This window comes from Hippoglossus hippoglossus, chromosome 19 (assembly GCF_009819705.1).
Source record: "Hippoglossus hippoglossus isolate fHipHip1 chromosome 19, fHipHip1.pri, whole genome shotgun sequence".
NCBI classification, from domain to species: domain Eukaryota; kingdom Metazoa; phylum Chordata; class Actinopteri; order Pleuronectiformes; family Pleuronectidae; genus Hippoglossus; species Hippoglossus hippoglossus.
This window is the reverse complement of record NC_047169.1, coordinates 13,620,050-13,643,931: the sequence shown is the minus strand read 5'-3', so window position 1 is coordinate 13,643,931 and position 23,882 is coordinate 13,620,050. Positions and strand designations below refer to the sequence as shown.

Sequence of the window (23,882 nt, the reverse complement as noted above, 5' to 3'; positions counted from 1 at the left end):
CATTTGAAAACGTAAAAAAAACAACATTTATATGTTAATTTATATTGTTAGCAAAATTATCATACATTTAATCTTGTCATGCTACCTTTGGTCTTTTATATGGATCATCAACAGTGAGCAAGTTTACAGTTTAAGTAGCTTAGGTAGAGCTAACAATCCCAGCTACCGTTTCAGCAGGAAATTTGACAATCATCAGCACAAACATGAGAGGCCCACCTTTATTCCTCTGTAAAAAGGCTGCGTGATTGGAGCCAGATTTGAGACGATTTATGAGTCACAGAGGTCATCTTAGTGTAAGGAGGGGTCAGATGCTCCCGAGAGTCCCGACCACTCGTCGAATGGTCGGATGAATTTCCGATATGTCATAAATTTTGGACGGCTGTTTTCAGGCTCTTGCAGAGTTGAGGCATAGACAAGAGCTGATTCCCTAAATTCAGTACTTTCTTCCTCACTGCGTCTGTGCGAAATGGCAAAACACAAAAAAAAAATGTTCATGGCATGAAGCAATCGCACAGCAAGAAAGAAAAAGAAGGAGATGAAGGGGTTCTCGCAGCACAATAATCACAGTGTAGGTGAGACATGTACAATACAGCAGCCTCAAACTTAGTCTGCTTTCTTTCTGCAAAATAGCCAAACCAAAATGTCAAGCCACCCATCACAGAATGGCGCATATGAGCAAGGCAGCATGTTTTCCCCTTGTTAGCATTGTTAGCAAACAATCTTCATCTTCTTCTTTGACAAAAAACACCGTTCCGAGCTGGTCCGGTGAAGCCGACGCAACGTACAGTGAGCATTCAGGTTGTGTCAGACAATTGGACTGCACAGTGCGAGCACATAAATCGTGAGCTTTGGCTTCACATCTCAAAGGATTTACTGGCGAGTAAATCAGCCTAGTTTAAGATCTGTTTGAAAATAATTGTTAAATTTGATAGTAAAACTTACACCATTATTGCTGTAAAGTGTGCGCAGTGTGTAAGAACAGAAATGTCCTCATTCCACCTCATACATACTACTATACAAAAGGTCCACACAACAGATTAAGTGAGTTATTCCCTTTGATCACTTTTCTGCATCATGTGTCAGACCTGCAGCTCTAACAGCCTGTTTTTTTTTAGTGTTAAGAGAGAGACTGAAGGAAGAATAATTGTGCAATTGTTCACAAACTGTATGTGGAAAGAAACTGTGTTGTAACACTGATCAGGAAGCAGAAAAATTAAAAAACAATGTGTCTCTCCTTCCTGATTTTAAATACACATGGGGAAAAACCCAGAGGCTAAGTCTCATGTACTCCTGTGACTCTGTCTGACAGTTCTTTTCCCTAAAGATCCATCCACCAAAAGAAAAACAATGATGAAAAAAGTTTCAAGAGTTTATTGGTGAATTAAATCAGTTGGTTAAATCTTTCCTGTTGGAAAAGAGGGGTCACAAGGGGAAGGTTAAACACAATAATCCCTTCACATTGTGCTCGGCAATCACTGCGATTAATAAAACATTGTTTGTCTAATCAGGCTTGGATCAAGACTATAATTCTAAGTCCTCAATGTTATCAGACCGCTTAGCTCTCACTGAGGTTCTGTTGTTATGTAGCTGCTTGTTGAAGTAATAAATGTCAGGACCATATTTAATCTCTTCTTTCTTGCTCTTAGTCTGATGTAACAAAATATTGATTCAGTCTCACTCACACTAAATGTTCTTTTCCCACAGTCACATCAACCCAGATAGCAAATTCAGGTTGAAGTAACATTTAAAAATTCTATTGAAACAACAGTTTAATAATTTCAATTCAGACAGAAAAGATGATGCAGCGAATTCATATCAAAAAACATGTGCAAGAGTAGCGAATGTTAGCTTATTACCAATACATTGGGAAAGAACGTGAAAATTGTTGTTTGCCAATTTCACTCAGATATTTTCAGATGGCATGATAACTTGTCATTTTTTTTCCCCACTCAGGACTTTGTCATCTACCTACTTGCGGGGACAAACATTTTAATTGGACGGCAAAGTGATCAGGAAGATGGGTCAAAGCATGACGTCCTCCTCTTTGCCACCGATATCCTTTCGAGACACTGCTATTTATGCCGCCATAGCGTTGGGGGTCCCACTGTGCTCTGCCCTGGTCAGGATGCTGTGGTCACCTGGAATGGTGAAGTGCTCAAAGAGGAAGTACAGCTTAGTCCTGGTGATGTCATCGGGCTGGGACAATGCTACCTGTTTCTTTTCAAAGATCCCTCAGCTTCGCTGCACAAGGTAAAACCCCAGTCTACCCCAACAATGAGTGTAGGTTGTACAATGAAAAGTATCCTCTGTATCTTTCTATCAAATATCTGACAGATTTGTTTCTGTCCTGAAGTTGCTGATTTGTGTATTTTGAACGTGATATTGTACAAATATCTTTTCTCTGTTTAAAATTAAGGAAGTGAACGGGGCTGCACAGGAGCCCAGCTTGTCTGCTGTGCCCTGGATGCTGACTCACAACACTTCAACAAACCATACTACAGAAATGAACCTCTGCAATATCTGCACCGCAACCTGTACTGACCCCCACAGCATAAGCAGCAAACAGGCCCGAAGCAGAGGTCCTCCATTTTTAAAATCACCTGAAGGCCACAGCCTGACTCTGAACTACGAGACAGAGGACGAGGATTGCATTGTCATGGAGATAGTTGCTATGGGAGGGGCTGGAGTTGAAGACAGACCGCCGCTGACCACAGCGTTCCTGCTGTGCATGTGCATTCAATATTCAACAACATGTCTTCATAACTCAGACCTCCGCAGGCTCCTGCTGCTCATTGCCAGTGGAGTTCAGAGTGCCATGTGGGTGAGTTGTGGTAAAAGAGATGACACGAGCAATTAATTTGATATTAATATTATTTAACGTTAGCTGGTGGTGCATGGGGGACCACCTGCTTTTGATTAGAGGGTGTTAACTTTTTCAAATATACATAAATGTCATGATATAGAGGGTCGTTCCAAATGGTTAACTTCTTCTTAAGCAAGGTTTGAAACACTGGGAACCCATACATTTAGATGTCTTAATTAATTTGGTCATAAGTGAGATTTTCAGCACTAATGTATTCCATTAAAGAATAGTCATATAATTTAGTTCACAGCTAAAAAAACCTATATTAGTGCAGTATCAATGTATTGTTTTTATACCAGCAATGGATTCAGTGCTAGTAGTGAGTCACTTGTGACCAACCCATACAATTATCACCGCATCCTGCATTTCCTTCAGATTTATGAATCATTTTAGTGTCTTTTAGATGTTTTAACATTTCCTGTAAAAGCTCTGATGAACACACTGTACACCACAGCTCGCTAAGTGGCTGCTGGTGGGTGAGTAAACTAGCTGGGCAACTTTTTGCAAACACATTTGCCACAACAAGTTGTTGGTGAGGTGATGATTTGTTGTGTTTACAGCTTTTTGAAATGTCCCCAAAACAGACCAAAAAAATCATACAGCGTTATTTAAAGATAGGGTTGGTAATCTTGGAAGAACTAGCGTGAGCAGGTTGCACTCTGAAAAAAGCCACCCATACATCCCACCCCCTCCCATCGACCCTCTTGCCAAAGATACGTCCCCAAAACGCACAAATATGCCCTGACTGACAACTGCTAAACTTTTCCGTGACTTGTCTGCTAACTTCTGGCTATCATCAGGCTATCATGTTTGTTACAGGCCACAGTGCCACAGACACAGAATTGTGGCTATCGACGGTGCCCCTAAAAACTTGCTCCAGCCATGTTAAGTTTATTTAAAGATTTTGTAATGACTTTTAGGAATCGGGCCTCAAGGCCCTTTTCACTGTAAGTGAACCTGCTGCAGCCGGAGGACTTTGGTTTCTATTGGTTGTTCCAAAGTCTAGATTCTAAACACAAAGTGCTACATTTTTTGTTAAAAATACGAGATGTTGGTCAGAGTTGGCATGTCTGTCGTGAAAAAAAAAATCCCTGAATTCTCATTGTTATGGACATATTAAATTGTGGTGATATTTTTAATTCTTGGCGACCTCCCTCTTGTGGCCTACTCTTTATAGCACTCTTTATATCTTTCGTCTCAACTTCCCTCTTCTTATCATCTTTTGCCTTCTTATAAATTAAAACTTTTTTATGGATTATCACACACTTCTGTTCTGACTGTGCCTTGAATTGTTGTCCTGCAGGAGCACACTAAGGATCTAGCTGCAGATCAACCTGAAGTGTAAGTACACCTTACTCTTCTTCTTCAACAATCACTGACAGCTCTCACACAACACTATATTCTTTTATCTTGACTTTCAGTCTCAACGGTGACGGCTCAACCTCAGAGGACCTTCACCCTCTCCGCCTTTTCGACGTGATCTCGGGACTGCGCCCCCTTGTGGTATGGATGTCCAACAGTCTGGAGCTGCTGCAGTTCGTCCAGTATCAGCTGCCTCTAATTCTGGAGTGGAGAGCCAGGAAGGATCAGGGACGGGAGGAGGGCGAGGAGAGGGCTGGTGATAAAACCCATGAGGGGGAGATCTCAGGTTGGTCACCTGTTGATCTTTATATGTGAAACAATGATCGTGTTACCATATGAACAAATAAGCTGCAAATGAGCATACTTGGTTGCAGCTGTAAAATAGTTGTGTAGAAGAATGACTTTTTTTCAAATTTTTCATTTGCAAATCCTTGCACAGATAATAGACAAAGGATTTTTTTAGTATTGCTGAGGATTAAAGACAGACAAATAACATTTATTTCTCTATCTTCCTGCCTATATTTTTTTGAAATATACATACAGTACATGGTTTATACAGATATGCGCAATGTTTTAAAATACACCTACATCATTCATAGACATATGTATGCATTTGTGTGGGTGTGTGTGCTTTTCAGCCTTGTTGGAGCTTCATCTGTCCTGTGTCCGCTCAGCCAGTGAGGAAACTATGGCTGTTCTGGAGGAGGTCATCATGCTTGCCTTCCAGCAGTGTGTTTACTACATTACCAAGGTGAGAGGATGACATCATCTAAGTAGGTGTGTGTATCTGTGTTCATTAATTAGAGTAATTTGTTAACATGAGACCTTTGTGGGAAAGCACTGATACATGGTGATAACATGGTTTTCCAAGTAATATTATGTATATTCTACTAGAGGTTGAAAAGGAACACACATTTCATACTCATGTTGAAGAGCAGCTGATTCAACCTCTTTACTCGAGTAAAAGTAATGTATAAAAGTACAGGTTCTGAGGACAGTAACAAAGTATTTTTTACAGTAACAAAGTATTTGTTACTGTACTTAAGAGGATTTTCCAGGATTTTTCCCCAACACTTGCTGGCTAAAGGAGAAGCATGTAGCCAGGCTCCATCTAGTCCACTGCCTGATTCTGATGTCGTTTAAGAAAGGAAAATAATTAGAGACAGGCTGAGAATAAAGAGCCTAGTTAGCTGCTTTGGCAGCTTTCTAATAGAAGGACCAGCCACACTGCCAGACCACACTGGGGGCTTTATAACATGGGAGAGACAGGACACTAAGGCCCTTTGTGTGTGTGTGTGTGTGTGTGTGTGTGTGTGTGTGTGTGTGTGTGTGTGTGTGTGTGTGTGTGTGTGTGTGTGTGTGTGTGTGTGTGTGTGTTTGAAGGAGGATGAAGGAATCGAGCATTGCCAAGGAAGACTTGCATAGCAACCTCAAATGTTTTGGTTGCTCAGCCGTGACAAGACATTAGGTGTATGAATGAAGTACAAGACACGTTTTACTTTATAACACTTTCACACAAGATACTAAAAGAACTTAAGAAGGGTAAATTCAAGCAAATGGTTCCCAACCAGTACAAGGCTGCACAAGGAAATATCTCAGAGCTCCACTAATACTAACTGGGAATATATTTCTTACTTTGCACCTCCAAAGTACAGGTATTTCAGCTCTACCTACTAATTCCACAAACGTCTGTCTATATGTGGAAAGTATATCTTGTGAACCATTTATCTCATAGACTTCCCACTTAGCATGTGTATTGTGAAAGGTATAGTTCATCCAAAAATGAAAATTCCCTCCTTATCTACTCACCACTATAACTACGTTGTCTTTTAAACCATGGTAATTGTACGATAGTCAATCAATAATGCATATGTGCGATAATTTGATTATTTTGTGAAACTTAGTATTTCCAGTTGTAGTCTGGATAGTAAAATATGTATCCCGTCTGTGTTTACGCATCTCTTCTCATGTGATGTTTTTCCAACAAATCATGCATGTTGTCTTCTAAAATCAGAGCCTTTTGCCTTGAAAAGAATCATTTCTGTGCGCTAAATCGCTTCGGAATCTCAACACAGCTTCAAAACGTTGGTATCTCATCAGTACTCTGGTCATGTACAATAATTTTCCTCAAAATACGATAATTTTAAGCTTCTGGTAGGATACTTCAACATTTCCCATCTGGCAACAGTGATGAGGCATAATTCTCATTCTGATCTTATTCGTCTTGTTTGTAAGAAAGATGGAGTTGGTCTTTAGCCTTAAGTCTGTCTCATTGTCTCATTTGTTGTTGTAGGTCATAAAGAGGCAGCAATATTAAAATAAGACCATTTCCTAACCAGTTAAAAACTCCTTGCAGGGGTTTAAGGAGAGGTTTACTGTATATACAAGATCTGTGGAGGCAAATAGCAAAGCTTAAAAGGCTGAATTCGATTGTGCAAATTTTACAATGTTTTCTCACAGACCATACTTGGAAGAAGAGAAAATGGTATTTCACCATTGCAACCACAGATTCCAGTTGTGTGCAGTTTCGCAGAAGCACCACACCCACTGTATGGAATTGTGCTCGGAAAGTTTCTAACAAATTTCCAGTGGCTGTGGGTAAAGAAACTGTCAGAAAATACTAATCAGAGGAGACTTATCCGTGTGTGTATCGTATTTACTCTCTGTCGAACATGTCCTCCTTCTCCGTCAGCAGCAAATCATTATTGATAGCTGAGGTGGGTGTCCACTCAGATTCTCTACTGACCAGCATGCTCCAAACCAACAGTTAATTAATGAGCAGAGGGCCAGAGCAAAGGTAAACCACGTCAAGTATTGAGCCGCATCAGAGATACCATTAGCACAGCACTTGTTTGACAGGAGCAGCAGCCAAGCCAAGGTCTCACATGTCCTGGAATTCAGATGTGCCTTTCCCCACGCAGGAAGAAAGTCGGCGATACAACATTGTATGTCCAAAGAGGAAACTATATGGATTCCCAAATAGTTAAGACAGCACTTTTTTTTGTCCAGCGCAGAAGGATGTGGTTATCTAACTACCTGCTCACAGACAGCATATGTTTCTCTCAACGTTTCTGCCTGTTGAACCTAATGACTTCCAGATGTGGTTGGTCGGTAAATCCATAAATAATCCAGAAACATAATAAAAGTATGGCCATGAGGTCTTAACATGCAGGCTCCAATTCAAATTTTATGTTCAATTGGACATGTTGCATTAGAATCTGAATTCCCCGGTACGGGCAACACAGGAGTTCACAGATTTGCTCCCCCACCCGTAATTCAGGGAGGCGTCGGCTGAGTACCAGGGTCAGTACGATGGAAATTGAAATATGTCATCTTATGTCATTAGCCTCTCTAAGAATCAGTTTGCTCTGTGAATAAATTAAATTAATAATTTTATAATTTAATACCCTGGTGAACGTAGTTTGTAAACTTTGACTTGAATGCCTGAAGAAGGAGGCAAGATCAATTCTGTGTCAAATTCATAAGTGAACTGAATATGAAAAGGTTACTACAAGATGGACATTTTGACCAGATGATGGCGCTAGATAAAAAGACAGAGAATCACTAAAATAATTTGAAGTAATGGAGTGCAGGAGGGAACAGAGCAAAACGGCAGTTTAAAGTTTGAGAGCTGTTTAGAGAGACTAATCTGTTTAAGTTCATACAATGACATCGTATTTACGCTCTGTCGAACTTGTCCTTCTCTGCCAGCAGCTGAAGGGAACTACAAATCATTATTGATAGCTGAGGTGGGTGTCCACTCAGATTCTCTACTGACCAGCATGCTCCAAACCAACATGGCCCAATTAATGAGCACAGGGCCAGAGCAAAGGGAAACCATGTCAAGTATTGAGCCGCTTCAGCACAGCAGCCAAGATGCTGTTTAGCTACTAGCTACTAGTAGTTTTGCTATTACTGTAGTTGTAAAACTATAATAAATAGTGTCCTGCTTTAGTTGTAGTTCTTAAATAGAGCTCAACAGTGTGGTTCCAGAAGTAAAAATCCCATTCATTTTCTTAAGAGATTTTGATTATCGGCCATATTTTAACCATCCAAGTAGTCTTATCACATGCTATGAGATGTTATACATGTATGCTCCTGTAGAAGCCACAGGTCTGTATGAATTGCATTTTCTTTGCGATGTCACCTACTACACTAACCACAATCCTCAGGTGTAATAGTGAAGTCTCTTATTGGTGGAGCTCACTATTACTTTGGAAATGTTTCCTACAACCGGAAAAATGTAAATTTGGCTACGATCAGCAATGATCGCACCGATCAGCTCTATCACACTAGGTTACGACACTATTCACGACTTGAAACACGTGCTGGAAGTTGTTGTAAAGGGATAATTCACAATGGTTTATGGGATGCGTAGTTCCTTTCCTTTATAAGTATGTGAACAGTCTTGTACCTTTGCCTTTTTTACGTTATCCAATATTTGTTTTGCTTAGAATCAAATGTTTTATGGTCACGGTTTATCTTGTAGCTGGTCGGCCTGGTTCCAAGCTTAAAACTTTTATGAATGCTCTTTAAAAACATACACTACTTAATGTTTGAACAATCTAAAAGAGTCCAATCTAGGCTATAGCTTGACTAGTTCATATGTATGAATATTCTTTCATTGTCATTTAACTGCTTCCTTATTCATGTGATATAACAAACTCAGCTACTAAGATGTTGAATCTTAAAAATAAATTTTCAATCAATCCTATTGGTCCTTGGATCCTAACAATTTTACTGGTTTTTGGAAAATTGTACATTTCCTTAGATTATAAACCAAAGCAGATCTTAGACAATCTGATTATGGTCTTAACTCAATTTGCTGTATGCACATTTCAACATGTAAAAATCATTTTCACATGTAGCATTAATCATTGTGTGCACCATGGTGCTGACATAGTTCAGTTTCTCTGGGTCATGCCAGTTAATCCAGACCTGCTGTGTCATCTATCATGACTGTCACTTCAGAGGAAGCTCAGACTCACATCTTTCTTGGACTGACAGAACAGAATTTGTAAGGAATGTGATCAAATTGCCAGTCTCAAGCTAGGGGGTAGCCTAGCTACTGCCCAGGCCGCACTGCAGCACAGTCCTGCTGTGTGTCGCGTTTGTCTGTTGTCCACACTGGCAGCATGTCTCCTGCCGTTCTGCATTCATTTGCAGATTAATATTGAAATCGTGGTAAAAGATCTTTCACTTACCAATTTGATGGCGTAAAAATTAGGTGAGAAGTTGAATCTCGTGAAGAGCAGCGTTCATTCCGCCACTGAACTGTGGGCGCTCTAATCTGTCAACATGGGGGCCGAAATGAAGCAAGCCGTTCCGCGGCCGTTCCGCGGCCGTTCCGCAGTCGGTGTGCCCCGAGCGTGAGCCTAACGACTTAAACATGCATTTATCCATTCGCTTCACAAGATGACACAGTGATCAGTGCTTACAGTAGTTTAACGAGCCTGATCCACAACAGTTTGTGCAGGGGTCATTTTAATGTTCCAAGGTGTAAACAAGAAATAAACAACAAAGACTGAGGCTAAGTACATTTTGTTCTCCAATTTATCTTTCACAATCCAACAATAGGGAGTAAAAAATAATTTACAGATGAAATTTGGATCTAAATTGAAACTGAAGTGGTAACGTTTTTTAAAATATCTGTTTATTTTGGGGTATTTCATGTTCGACCATCCCACGTGAGTGTAATTGCTGGAGGATGGAAAACAAAAGGCGCCACTGGTGAGCAGCTATTCCATCCGTAGACATGCTGTGATGAATACAGATGCACTTAAACACACTTGTGGTCAGACTGTGTGTTTACTTGTCCATCACAATGAGAGCACAAATAAGCAGACAAAGCAGAATACACCATTTACTTTTTGACTCCGGGATAATAAATGCTGTGGATGCATGTGGTAGTCCCAGAATCCGGCATTATTGAACGGCCCTGCTGAGCGACATTTTCCAACCAGAAACACTGCAAAATTATTTGGCTCAATGTTCACCCATTTCCATTGTCTCGTGTGACGGGAGCTGTGGCTGTTATGTTGTACTGTTCATGTTCAGCCTGCCCCTGGCTGCGGGGCCTTACAGTAAATGTAAACTGAGCAGCTCAGGGTGGATTCCTCCAGAACTCTTCACTCAGCAGTCCTGTTGCAGAGCCATGCCAAGCCCACATGAGCCATATTCAGCTTTTTAGGAATGTGGATCTAAGGCTGGCGCTGGCTTAGGAAGTTTGGTGGGTGTAAGAGGGAGAATGGAACGGAGAGGGGATGTCTGTGTACAATTAAGCTGAACAAAGCCATCGTTGTATGGGCTCGCGCGGAAGACCAGCGAGGACCTTTGGCTGAAAGAGAGGAAATGTTATCTCCTTTCATTTCTATGATTGCTGGTTCTGTCAAAATGATCTTATATCACCATAAGTTGCAGTGTGAGAGGTGGAGACAGACAGATGCAGAGGCAATATGGGTGGTCTGAAATCTGGGTTTGAGGGTGACGTTTTATCCCAGTGATCAGAGCTTCCACCACACAATGTTAACTTTTCCAACCTCAAACTGGTCCACAAGAATTGTCAACATTTTGCGGTTCTACATGGACGAGTGAGTCACCCTTAGCTGAACGGTTCCCTTGACGACAACATATCTGTCTTATCAGGTCCTGTACCCCATCTTACCTGGACTTCTGGACTGCAACCCATTCAGAAGGAGTCCTGTCCGGCAGGTGACTTCTGAGGGTGCTCGAGTCCTGGGTAGCAGTGGACTGCAGGTCCCTGGTGAGATCCAGCAAGTTGTGGAAGTCCTCAATGAGACGTGGATGCTACTCTCAGACTGTCAGCTCCATCCAGAGATTTCGTCTCAGCTCATTGGCTACCTCTTCTACTTCATCAATGCATCACTTGTCAACTCACTAATGGAGAGAGGTACCAGTGCATGAGAGACTAAATATACATTAAAGTTTCAGACAGACATTCAGACAGATTGTGTCAGTTTATTAGTATGCCTATATCTGACACCACCAGCACAGAGATAACAGGAGTGAGGGAGAGAAATGGGACAGTTATGCTCTCTAGTGGCCACAAAGAGCCATGGAAATTCTTACAAGACCTACTCACCTTGCTCCTTTGTAACATATGCATGAAGAGTGCATAATAAAACACAAGTAGTGCTGTTGTAGAACCTAAAATAAAATGGTAAATAAAAACCAAACCATATCAACCATTATAGATTATAAATAATTAAAAGAGCTATAAAAAAATTACATTGTACATTGGCCTGGTGTGTCCATGAGCTGTGCATATTTTCTACACACTATACAATGCAGACATGGGGGACTATTTTCAGCGGCAGTTTTATCCACATGTGATGCTCATGTGAGTATTAACAGTCAGAGTTGTATGTGGGACTCACTTTAAATGAACAGAATACCATACAAATATAATAATTTATAATAAATTCATCAATGACTTCACTGCATTTATTGACTGTAAGATGTGCAGAGGTTTCCTGGAATAATAGAAAACTCTAATGCTGAAGCAACATGACATAACACAACATTAATTTGCAACATTTACAACAAAACATCATCCTGTAAGGGTCAGAAAGTAAATTAATGTTCGACTAGTTTTGAAGATGACTTTGTCCTTATTTGTACACAGGCTCAGAACCGGGTTTCTACCAGTGGTCCAGAGGTGTGCAAATGCGGGCCAATCTGGACTTGCTCCTGGACTGGGCCCATGCAGTTGGACAGGGAGAACTGGCCTTGGATCACACAAACACACTCTCGTCAGCTATCAATCTTCTTGCCACACCGAGAAAGAATTTACTGCAGGTGCGCACACACACACACACACACACACACACACACACACACACACACACACACACACACACACACACACACACACACACACACACACACACACACACACACACACGGGTCTCCTCCTCTCCGAAACATACAAGCTCTGTTACATTAAAAGTCATTGTTTCCCCCATTGTGTATAAAAGAAACAGGATGTATCTGTTGGACTGAGAGCCGAGCTGCTGCTAATGTTTGCACAGCTTGGTTAACCTAAGAATCTAAGATCTAGATGTCTAGATGCAAGTCATTAAAAGCAACTAACAAACTGTCTGATCAAATGGATTACTGCAAGAGAGAGTTGCTTAAAATGTTCCGGTCCTGATGTACCTGAGACATGCGATCTTAAGAAGCCCTGCAGTCCAAGTCTTCCATGAAGCAACCTTCTAACTGCCACTTCTGTGAGTCTGATCTATCTGATCCTTGCTCGAGCTTTTCTCACCACAAGATCCCAGGTTACTTTTGAGATAACCCCCAAGGATAATCCAGGGAAACATTAAAAGATCCAGGGAGCATACACGGCTTCAGGGATCAACGTGTTGGAGCAGAGCTACCCAGAAAGGAAAAGTAGGCTCGCCTGCTGAAGTAGCCTACATGGAAGCATTCTGAAGCAGCTTGTCAAGCATATCAGGGGAAGATAATGGTCTTTGGCAATGACCAGTCCAATTGTCACGAGGACGCAGTGACCCATCACCTCAAAGTGAAGAAGCTGAACTCCACCTGGTGACTTAAGTGCTCTCTGATAGGACCGTGTAGTGGAAACTGAAGCCAGACTCAACAAAATCAACACAACACACAATATGCCAATCCTGTAGCCTTCATCGAGCTGCTGGGCAATGCTAGGCCTGCCGCAAAAATGTGGCCTCATTGTGTCTAAGCGACTGTGGCAACTTTCATGTTGTTTGCAGTTTTCAGAGAGATGTTTTAGGTCTCGAATCCACGTCGTTGTCCACAGTACCTCCGTTCCGACACTTTAAAACCGCAAACAGGGGAAGCAATAAAAGGCATTGCTTACACTACATCCAGTTAGTCACCTCTGTTTCTCTTAACAAGAGCGGGAGAAGTCCCTGGGTGTAAGCTCGTCCTCATCACTTGCCGGCTGATGAATCTGTAAATCGGATCGGTCCGGACCAAGCTCTTTTATCCTCTTTTTTCAAGAAATTGCCAGATTTGCCGGATTTGTCACAGTTCCACTTGAAGTCTCCATATCTTTCCCGGTCAGCTCGCAGCGGAAGTAACTCGGTACCCGAGACGGTGTCGAGGGTCGACTAATCACATTACATATAAAAAAATGTAAATCAATCAAATAGTGTCTGGGGCGCACAAAGCCCTTGGAAAATCTGCAACAACCAATTGAAGAGCAGCCTCAGGTCCCGTGGTTGCCAAAAGTTTTTGTATTTATACAGAAATTAACCAAATACAATTTGAAAACTTATATTTAATGCTCACCTGCACGTACGGTCTACTAGGCACATTGTCAGAGTAAACTATTATTATCTAATGAAATTATGTTTAACACAATTTCTTTTTCTCAGAATGTTGGAGGGGATGGCGCCCCGTATTAAAAATCTGCCACTGTTGCACAGTTAAAAAGTGAAGCCTCAGTTAAAGTGCAGAGTCCATAGAAGGTGCATGTGGTCTACTGGGAACACAGCTGACTTTACAGTCTTACTGCTGCAGGAAGGAAAGACCTGCAATACCTCTCCTTCAGACACTTTGGGTGGATCAGTCCGTCGCTGAAGGAGCTGCACAATGCTGTGATGGTGTCCTGCAGGGGGTGGGACTGGTTGTCCATCAGAGATGACAGCTTTGTCATCTTCCTCCTCTGTCCCACCACCTCCACTGGGTCAAGGGGGATCACAGGACCGAGCTGCCCCAGTCTGCTCTGACCCTTCTTATGAAGTGCAGTGGCATAATCAGTCCAGTCCAGTTTATTGTTCAGGTGAACATCCAGGTACTTATAAAGAGTCACTATCCCAATGTCCATTCCCTGGATGTTCACCAGGGTCAGGGATGGAGTGTGTGCGCCATGCGGAAAACTACAACCAACCAATTTCTTTGGTATTTCCCGTGTTGATCTGGTATGTGTGTGTGTGTGTGTGTGTGTGTGTGTGTGTGTGTGTGTGTGTGTGTGTGTGTGTGTGTGTGTGTGTGTGTGTGTGTGTGTGTGTGTGTGGATATTTAGACATCTTGGATATCCTTGCGGTCTCACTACCCTACCCTGAGTCCAGCCCAGCTGAGCCATCTACTGAGTCTATACAGCCAAGGGTCTTCCTGCAGACACAAGTGGATTCCATCAGTGCAGGATGAAGCAGCAGTACTTAAAACTTGTGAGTGATGATCATACTGGTGGCCTGTTATTTCTGCGTCAGTGTCCAATAGTAATCATGGATATGAAAAATCTTGTCATTTTAGTAGAATGTAACATGTCCTTTCCTTCCTCAGCTGATATCCTGGAAAGTTTTGACACCCAGCATCCTCTGGTGCTGCCTGGCGGGGGTTACCAGTTCCAACTAAGAAGGGCAGTAACAGATTTAGACCTAAGTGAACAGCTGGACAAGCTCAAAGGGTTTATTTCCTTACTCCCTAAACCACAGTCTACTGAAGTCACAACTACTGTGGAGCACCAGGTACAAAAATGAAATTCATGCTGTTTGATTTTAAAATGATATTGAAGTATGCAAACTAAACAATATAAATATCATTGTTAGAAAAAGAGAGTGAAAGAGAGCTGGGAGCGTGACAGTTAGGATAATAATAAAACTCTGTTCTCCAGGAACTAATTCCTGTTATGATATCTGAATATGTTGAGCCTGAACTCCTTCAGGGGTTTGTCAAGAGGTTCCAGAACATGAAATTAAAATATTTGTTTAGCTATTAAACATGGACTCATGTGTTTGACAACCTACAAAAAACCAGAAGCCTGCGGGAGTGGAGCTGTCTCCTTCATTATCATATCATCCAATATGTACTTTATTCAGCAAACATAATAAATGTGATCACTTAAAATGCATGACGACTGTCTCACTGAACTGCTGCAGCTCACAGGTGTTCACACTGTGTCTGATGCAGCATTATAGACAGATAGTAGACAAATTACACCTTTTGCATTTACACAACCTAGATGGTTAATGACTAGAATCAGTCAGACACTGATGTACTGTTATCTCCGTACCACTGGAGTGACTGGCTGTTGCCCGCTTGGAGGACGTTACGTAACAGTGTGTGGTTGCTGCAGCCGCCAGCTCGATCTAGATACAACCTCTGGTGGTCTCTCCACTACCTCACAGATGTTAACGTGGGTCTTCGCCCTGTCATAATTTAATCAACTTCTTTGGGTTAGCTGTCTGGGGAGTTTTAGCACTTAGCATTTGGAGCTTTTCCATTGGCTAACTGTAGTTGTTAAGTTCTGAAACAGTAGTGGTGGTGTTTGTTATCTGAGGCCACTTTTTCATATCTAGTTTGAGATGTAACATGTGGTGTTACTACTTTTTTTTAATCACTCCAAGAAAGGGGTTAAGTGTACATTAGCATATACCGTTTATGACCATTTAGAGACCTCTGTCCTGCTCCCACAGCCCCTTCACATGTTGAATTAATATGACTTACCCTACCATTCACATGGCCGGCCTGAATTATTGTTTCAGTCAGACAAAGCTGTTATTGATGTAAGCACTGCTGAATGCAAAAGATGCAACAGGCAAAATAAACATTTTGCCTGCACCCACTGTGCAAAACCAGCCCAGCACCAAACAGCAGACGCACTAAGTTAGTGATTAGGTAATTAACATCGTGAAGCATTTGCTTAGGAGTGAGGAGAGTAAATGTTGGACTTACATTCGCCAATGTGGCTGGTGACACAACTTCAAAATTGAAAATAAGAGATGTATTCTTGTGGCGCATTCCTGACTTCATATCTACCAAGCCTTTCTAACAAATACTTTTAAAATACAGGGTGCGGTTAAACCGCTCCACCAGTCCATCACTTTGATGGTAGAGCGAGGTCACCCATAGCCATTGGCAGATCTCACCAAAGACCTGGTACTCAAAGTTCTACCCCTGGTCGTTTGTGGAGCCTGTCAGGGACCCCGAAGCAGCCAAAAACCTCCTCCACCAGCATACGCCCCAGGCCACTAATCCATGGCCACAAAGACATAGCGTTTGCTGGAATTGATGACTGGAAAGGGCACAAGCATGTCCACTCCTAATTGTTCCATCGGGGCCCCCACCAAGTACTGCAGCAATGGGGCATGAGGGCGCTGGGTTGGTCCTTCCTGGGCAGTGCAGGGGTTGCAGCAGTAAACATGTGTTTCCTGTCCCGTCGACAGCCCTGCCAGTAGAACCAGTAGCTGCAGGATGTCCCTCGTTCAGGGCCTGTGACCTCTGGTACATCACCCCATCACAGAGCTCGAAGTTGGCCACTTGGGAATGGCAGGCTTTTACCTTGGGCCCCAGTGCTGACACCTCTTTCCACTCAGGGTGCGCCCTGCCTCCAACCAGCCTTTCACCAGTGCCTTTAGTCGGGTGAAAGCTGCAGCACAGGTGGTGTCCCAGTCAAATGGTTGTCCCTTTTCAGTTAGGTGATGAAGTTGGCTGGTGATGGTGGCAAAGCCTTGATCGAAGCGGTGGTAATATGAAGCCAGGTCCAGGAAGCTCTGCCGCTCACTTATATTCGCACCTTTGCTGGGTTGGTGGCCACATCGCGAGTGCTAACAACATGGTCTTGTCAGCAGGGGACACTTTGCATGGTTCAGCTGCAGCCCTGCCTGTCGTTTAGCAAGGGCCAGCCGATGGGGGCATTGGCAGATGAGTTGGGCAGATCCGTTCTCAATGCTGTGCTGGACAAGCCCAGTTGGACTGCAGTCTTCATCTCTAGCAGCGAAGATGTCCATGTAGTCATTGAGGAGCAATTCAGCTGGTGGCGCTGTTGGGGGCCGTTCTGACGTGTGGTCAGAGAGTAGGGACACTCTACTGGGTAGATTGTGTGGAGAGCATCACTTCTGCCACTTCAGTTTCATGGAGGGCCCACAGGAAGGCATTGAGAGCTAGCTACTCTTCGACAGAGGCCGCAAATCGTGGGTAACCATGATGGGCATACAGCTGCCCATCTGCTGCAAAGGCACCCAGGCACTCTCCTTCCTGACGGTGCACGGTTGCTGCCCAAATGTTTTTTGCAGTTCTGTGGTCAGGGCGTGGAGGTCTTGCTGCTCTACTTAGGTGAGGTCAAGCAGCACCTGTAAAGTCTTTCCTTCCAACGCCAAGGTCAGGTGGGTGGCAGCATCTTCATTGCTCCAGCTGCTATGCCATGTGGTTAGTTTAACTTAGGAGTAGTACGGCTCTTGCGGTGTTACCCCCGCTGGTGATTTAGGTGCAGCAGTAGGGTGTCACAGGCTTGGTGTGATTATATGCGGTTTAGTTTCATTAGTAGGAGCAGCAGTGTTGCATTACGGTGGATCAACATTTAGCAGTTGGCAGCAGTGTGTGGATAGCAAAAGTCCTCCCACACACTAGAGGGACAAGAAGTCACAATTCATCAGACCATTGGGGGAATTTACTGTTTAATGTGTGTATGTGGAAATTATGATATTAAGCAACAGGATTTTTCCATCTACTATATTAATTATGTCTTGCTTATTGGAACCTAACATAGACAACACACCCCACAGTCATGGTACATTGGCTACATGGCTACATTTACCAGTAAACTCAAAGTGAACTTAAAACTATCATAAACACATAGATCTAAAAACCACTCGAACTAAGTCAGAAAATCAACATATTACTAAAATAAAGACTAGATAAGCTACATTTTACCAGAACACTTAAGAGTCCCATGAGCCTTTGCACCCATGCTCATGCATGCTAAAACTCTGCAAGTCAGCTTATAACCACATTCTCCACAATGTCAAACTAATTCATACTAATATGTTCATTATTAAATGTGTTTTTCTAATTTATCCCTCTTGTTCTGATGCCGTTTATCACCCAGAGTGGTACAGTTCAGAGCCTCCCATTCCCATCTGCTACCCCTGATGCCTCACCTCCATCACCCCCATCACCACCCTCTCCTCTCTGCACCCACTACCTGGATGAGTTCAGTTCATGTGGCGCCTTCCTTTTGTCGCAGAAGCTAAGAAGTCTGGAGCAGCAAATCAGAGAGACAAAGATGACAAGTGAGATGAGGAGGTCAGCTCTGGACCCCTCCTGTCTCCTCACCCCACCCAACACCCCCCTCATAGATCTTGTTAGTTTGGTAAAGGCAGGCCAGGATAAATGGACAAAGGCCGACAGTGAGACACTTCCCTGGACCTACGATGTAGATGCACCTGACAAAGGTATAGAAAGGTATAGAAAGACTTTTTAAGGCTGTCATGTGCTTGAAAATGAACTGAATATCTGTCCTATTTTGTTCTCTCTTAGGTGGATTAGTATTTGAATGTCTGGCTGCATTGAAGGTAGACCGTTTGAAGACAGACTGCCCCAATATGAAAAGAATTTTGGAACTAAAGGAGGAGGAGGAGCAGCAGGAGAAGGAAGAAGAGGACAACCATTATAATGACAATAATGGGGAGGTGTTCAGCTTGGAACTGGAAAAGGGTGAAAGAGGACTTGGCCTTGCTCTGGTTGACACAAGGGTGAGTGAGGGATATGTAAATGAGTGAAAAACTATGAAATGTATCTTCCTATTGCCATAGTTACATTTGACCACAGTTGTTGATGGTGCAGGTGAATATGTGAAAGCAGTTCTGCAGCCACATTATATGACAGCAGTGAGACAACAGGGACTTTTCTTGGATCTTGAGCGGTCTTGAGGACTTGTAGTATTTATTGAGAGTATTTACTGACTGAACTGAGCATTCGTCATGCTTCACTCATATACTGCCGACTTCCAGCTGATTGAACACAGGTGAAACACATTAGGAACAGGTGTAGACGATCAGAAGGGCGGGAAACAGGACAAAGGCAGGAAATAAAGCTACGGACACACAAGGAGCAAAATTTCTAAATAAAACAGGAAACACAGAACTCAAGGGAAAAATGACTGAACACAAGCTAAACACAAGGAAACACAGGTAATAGTCAATAAACAAAACACAAGCAAAATATCCACTAAGAAAAGTGTTCATCAAAAACCAAAAACTCCAAAGAGTTCAAAGTCATGACACTTCCTTATTCAAAGCAAACAACTATCATCATGTATGATTTTTTTCTTTGTGTTGCCACTAATTTACAAATGTTAGCACAAGTGTTAGCAAGCTAATACACTTAGTTAAGACGATTACTGCACATCATTAGCATGTTAGCACTGTCATTGTGAACATAACAGCAGGCTCATGCATTTATCTCAAAGGGGATTGACACTTGTGGGAGTGTAGCAGTCAACTACAAAATTTTGAACATAGTTCAAAAGTAACATTTTGACCTGATCCTCCAGGAAACATCCTTGAGGGTAAAAGGCATCTTCATCCGCTCAGTGGTTCCAGACTCCCCTGCAGCCCGGTGTAAGAAGCTGCTACCAGGAGACAGGATCCTGGCTGTAAATGGAGTCAGTCTGCTTGGGCTGGACCACAAGAGGTAAGGATAAAGTCCAGATCTGAACAAACATATATTCAAACATGAAATTAAGATATCACTTTCTTAAATATCTCTTCTGCTTCTTTGTCTCTGTTTTGTGTCTGTCAGTGGAAAAGAGCTGATCCAGTTATCGGGTGACAAACTGAGATTATTGGTGACCAGGTGTGGTTGGATGGCTGAGGCTATTAAGACCGGATGCTGACTGGATTTTTCACACCGCTTTTTCTAACCAAGAGACTGATGAAGCATCCGAAGCACACTTAAATCTGTCAAGAAGAGTTTGTAGAATTTTCAGCGCACTATGAAATCCTGCTTGAAGCGAGTACCAGATTTTCGCTGCTCAACTGAGATTTATAACTACAGTTAGGTGACAGATTTAAGAAAAAATCTGCATTAAGATTGTTAAAATGTTCTTCCATCACAAGCCTCTATAATAGCTTCGTTGGTTTACATTATAGATGCTCCAAGCCTTTCAAAATACATATTTTCCTTGACTGTCTTGATAATGTCTGTAATCAGTGGTGTCTAGTACCAAAATCATCCATACATACAGGGCTGGACTGGCCATCTGGCATACCAGGGCACTTTCCTGGTGGGCCGACGTGCCTGTTGGGCTGAGGCAGTTGTCTTCGCTTTTTTGTCTTATCGGCCCATGAGATGTTTTGTCCTTAATTGACACAGCTGTCAACTGATCACCACCTAACGGGGAGTTAGTTTTGCATTGCAGGGAAATAGCGAGGGTAAACTGGGAACATCGAATTGAGGCCCTTGTCCATGGGATCTTTAACTCCAACCTCCCCCCCACTTTGCACCTCAGAGGAGCCTTGGGACATGTAATCTGAGTGGGCCAGGTTCAAAGCCTCCATTGTGGATGTGGGTGCCAAGAGCTCTCGGTTTAGTTGGGAGTACTGCAGGAATATGGGCTGTTGTTAAAAGCTATTTAATCCTTGTATAACCAAACTACACTGTATTCATTGATTGTCTGTCTGTTGTTGTAATGCACTCATTGCTGGCTGTACAACGAATTGCTCCATAGGGAGATTAATTGGCTAAATATATACAGCTATACAGTGGATCATAGAGTTTATAGCAGATCAACCACTGAGTGAGATACAGAACCTCTGATACAGTTAGCCTGAATGCAAGAACTCCTCTACACTACAATAACGAATTTAGTAGCCTTCTTATTTGATTGCAGATAAAGTTTAACAATAAAAACAGAATACAGTTGTAAAAAAAAGCAATACAGCGCTTGAATCTCATCAGGAAATTGGATCATAGGCTGTAAGAACATTTCAGAAACTGTCTACAGAAGCCTTGTCGAAAGCGTAATGTAAATTATCCAAATCCATCTCATCCAAATGTTCACCTTTCAATTTCATTGCTATAAATTTATATTGTTCATTTATTTCATTTTGCATAATCCCTGATTTATCACCCTTGTAAATATTCCATTTCTAGTAGATATTAGTCAATAAATCTCATATTTGGTTGTTGCATTGTGTGTTGTTTTAACATAAAGAATGAAGATCACCATGATTTCAGACTGATTATTAATTACATACATAAATAAGTACACATAAGTGCAAATTCGCAGCCCTAGTGTTATATTTACATTTCAACTTAAAAAAGGTCAAAACTCTGTTTCTGTTTTATAGTTTTTATTATTTTTTTATCACAATATTCAAATTACATAATTCACTAGGCTGCCGTTGAATAAACACTTTTACAGACAGAATGATTTTGGCTTCATCACATCAAACAGACAAGATAATATATGTTGGATTATATCACATGTGAATAGACTTTATGTAATTAAACATGAATCATGTCTCATGTTTGTGAGTTTTAATAAAGTTTGTTGAATATGAACAATGATTATCCTATATTATTACAAAAAGTCCAAAACAAATTTCCCTACACGGACAATAAAGTATATTGTATCGTATTAATAAATGTGTTATTTATGTGGATCTTCATCAGTTTGCTCGACTTCATGGACCCACACAAGATCAAAATGATAAAAAAATAACATTTTCCATGAAAATAAATAAACAAGCCATCTTTTTACACACATGAAAAAGTCGACAGTAGCAATAAAATGAGTGAGAAGTGAAAGGAGAAATAAACAAAGCTTTAGAATAACGAGCGCAGTTTAACAGTTAAATTGAGCAGATTTCTCTTGAAGAAACAACATGATGAATAAAATCTCTATCTCTACCTGCTCTGATCCACTGTCACAGAGACACTCACAGGTAACAGCTTCACTGGGGAATCATCCATAATGTGAAAGAATGGAAACATCTTCTGAGTGAAAGTGTGTGTGAAGGTGTGAATGTGTGTGTGAGTGTCTGGATCAGAGAACGACACTTCTCCTCTGTTCCAGTCCAGTTTCACTCTGATCCTCTCGATCTTCTGCGCAGAGAGAACAGATATTGGTGATGACACTGTTGAGTATGTACCTCCATGGAACAGTATTCCCCATAATCCAGACTGTTTGTTTCTCTTCCTCTGGACAGACTCTGCCAACACACCCAGTGCCCAGCATATATTGTCTCCAACCTGGACGTCCCAGCTGTGAGTCCCTGAGTGAAAACCCTCAGATCCCAGGACTAAGTGGTAATAATCAAACCTCTCTGGATTGTTAGGAAGCTGCTGTTTCCTCCTTTGTTTCAAACTGGTCAGATCTCCAGACAGGAGGAGTCTTGGATGAGCAGAGTTTGGGTCCAGAACCACAGGACTGTAGGAGACCATGTCCTTCATCTTGTTCCAGATGTTGAAGCTCAGGTTGCTCAGGTGTTTGGCCTCGTCTATCAGAGCTCCTGAGGCCAGCTGTGGATCATCCAGCAGGGGGTGCTGCTGGACTCGTTCCACCGCAGCCTTGTAGTTGAGCAGCAACGAGGCGTCTTCAGCTCTCAGCTCGTCCTCTGTGGTTCTGATTGTCTCTGAAAGAGCCGTTATGTCTCCGCCCAGAGCCTCAATCCTCTCCTTCATCATCCGACTCTTCTGCTCCTCTTCCTCCCTCAGTGCAGCCATCCTGGCCTCCTCTTCCTCCTCCAGAAACTGGTGAAGCTTTTTAAACTGCTCCTTGATCTGCCTCTCTGTGCGTCCGGCCTGGACCTTAATGTGTTCTGCTGTTTGGTCAAATTCTACTTTAACACGTTCAAAACAATTTAACTTCATCTTCAAGGGCTCCAGAGTTTCCTGAAGCTGCTTCTTGGGTTGTTTTGCAGCTTCTTCGATGGGTCGGAATCTGTGGTCGGTGTGTATTTCTGAATCTCTGCAGATGACACACACTGGCTGCTGATGGTCCAGACAGAAGAGTCGGAGTTTCTCAGAGTGCAGACTGCAGAGAGCATCTGAAGATCTGTGATCTCTCTCCTGCAAGTAGGCCTCACACAGGTTCTTTAACGCCAGGTTAGCTGGTTCGTTCATTGAAGATCTTCTCTTACAAAGTGGACACTGTTTTGCTTCTTTGACTTTCCACCAGCTCTTCACACAATCTTTACAGAAGCTGTGGCTACATGACAGAATGATAGGATCTTTGAAGACATCCTGGCAGACGGAACAGTAGAGATCCTCTCGTGATCTGGAAGCCATTGAGTCTCCAGGTGAAGCTGAAAACAGACAGTCAGTCACAGCTCCACGAACTTCACCGGGGTTTACTTCCACTTTGAGTTGAGGTGTTTGTTAAACTCACGGTCAGTGTGTGGAGCGTCGGCAGGTTGTAGTTTTACTCTTCTCTCCTGTAGCTGGACTCACACAGAGGACGTTTGGTTTAGTTTGGTTTGGAAGGTGAATGTGATTGTCTGGTTTTCAGCCTGCGTCGATTCCGTGAGGAACAGATGTTTCCTGGTTTCTGAGGTGTGCCAGGACAGGAGTGGTAAAAGTAAATAACTGGTCAAAAGTCATTTGGCAGCAACAAGCTCCCACAGACAAGAGACTTGGTTGTGAAATAGCTGCTTGAATATGATTGTGGTCTGCTGAGTGTTCAAAGTTCAGAGTTAGTTCTGCATGATATGATCAATTATTAACTTTGTCAAGAAGAGGTTTGTGTCAGATCCTACAGACAAAAGTCTGGAAGTGCAGAGGAGAGAGTTGTGGCTTAAGTCCCATTAATGAGAAAGAAGTGCAAACGAATGGACACAGTGTCAGAAAAGAAAAAAAGGGTTTTATAGACACAAATCAGCTCAGGTTTGCGTAATAATTTGTGTGCGAGTAGAAAGTATGAAAT

At 42.4% G+C, this 23,882-nt stretch overlaps 2 protein-coding genes across 4 annotated transcripts in view; one reads left to right on the top strand and one right to left on the bottom strand.

The window, feature by feature from the left end:
- The window catches only part of si:ch211-176g6.2 (ras-associating and dilute domain-containing protein), a 28,740-nt gene extending 7,595 nt beyond the window's left edge, over positions 1-21,145 (top strand). The window contains exons 6-18 of one of the 3 annotated variants that reach the window (XM_034570998.1): positions 1,954-2,250; positions 2,417-2,821; positions 4,167-4,204; positions 4,285-4,511; positions 4,864-4,976; positions 10,871-11,135; positions 11,871-12,043; positions 14,259-14,403; positions 14,519-14,703; positions 18,204-18,408; positions 18,494-18,708; positions 19,509-19,648; positions 19,757-21,145. In XM_034570998.1, the coding sequence (XP_034426889.1) occupies positions 1,954-2,250; positions 2,417-2,821; positions 4,167-4,204; positions 4,285-4,511; positions 4,864-4,976; positions 10,871-11,135; positions 11,871-12,043; positions 14,259-14,403; positions 14,519-14,703; positions 18,204-18,408; positions 18,494-18,708; positions 19,509-19,648; positions 19,757-19,850 (2,502 nt within the window). In that variant the 3' untranslated portion in view covers positions 19,851-21,145. Of the gene's footprint in view, positions 1-1,953; positions 2,251-2,416; positions 2,822-4,166; positions 4,205-4,284; positions 4,512-4,863; positions 4,977-10,870; positions 11,136-11,870; positions 12,044-14,258; positions 14,404-14,518; positions 14,704-18,062; positions 18,409-18,493; positions 18,709-19,508; positions 19,649-19,756 lie in introns of all 3 variants that reach the window. The other 2 variants (XM_034570997.1, XM_034570996.1) reach the window with 2 other exon arrangements.
- Positions 21,146-21,696: 551 nt separating this feature from the next.
- LOC117753381 (zinc-binding protein A33-like) lies at positions 21,697-23,389 on the bottom strand. Its single transcript, XM_034571459.1, has 2 exons — positions 23,349-23,389; positions 21,697-23,265 (listed from the first exon to the last, which is right to left on the bottom strand). Exon 2 carries the CDS (start codon positions 23,246-23,248, stop codon positions 21,866-21,868), a length of 1,383 nt encoding a protein of 460 aa, XP_034427350.1. The 5' UTR covers positions 23,249-23,265; positions 23,349-23,389; the 3' UTR covers positions 21,697-21,865.
- Between the last annotated feature and the right edge of the window lie 493 nt (positions 23,390-23,882).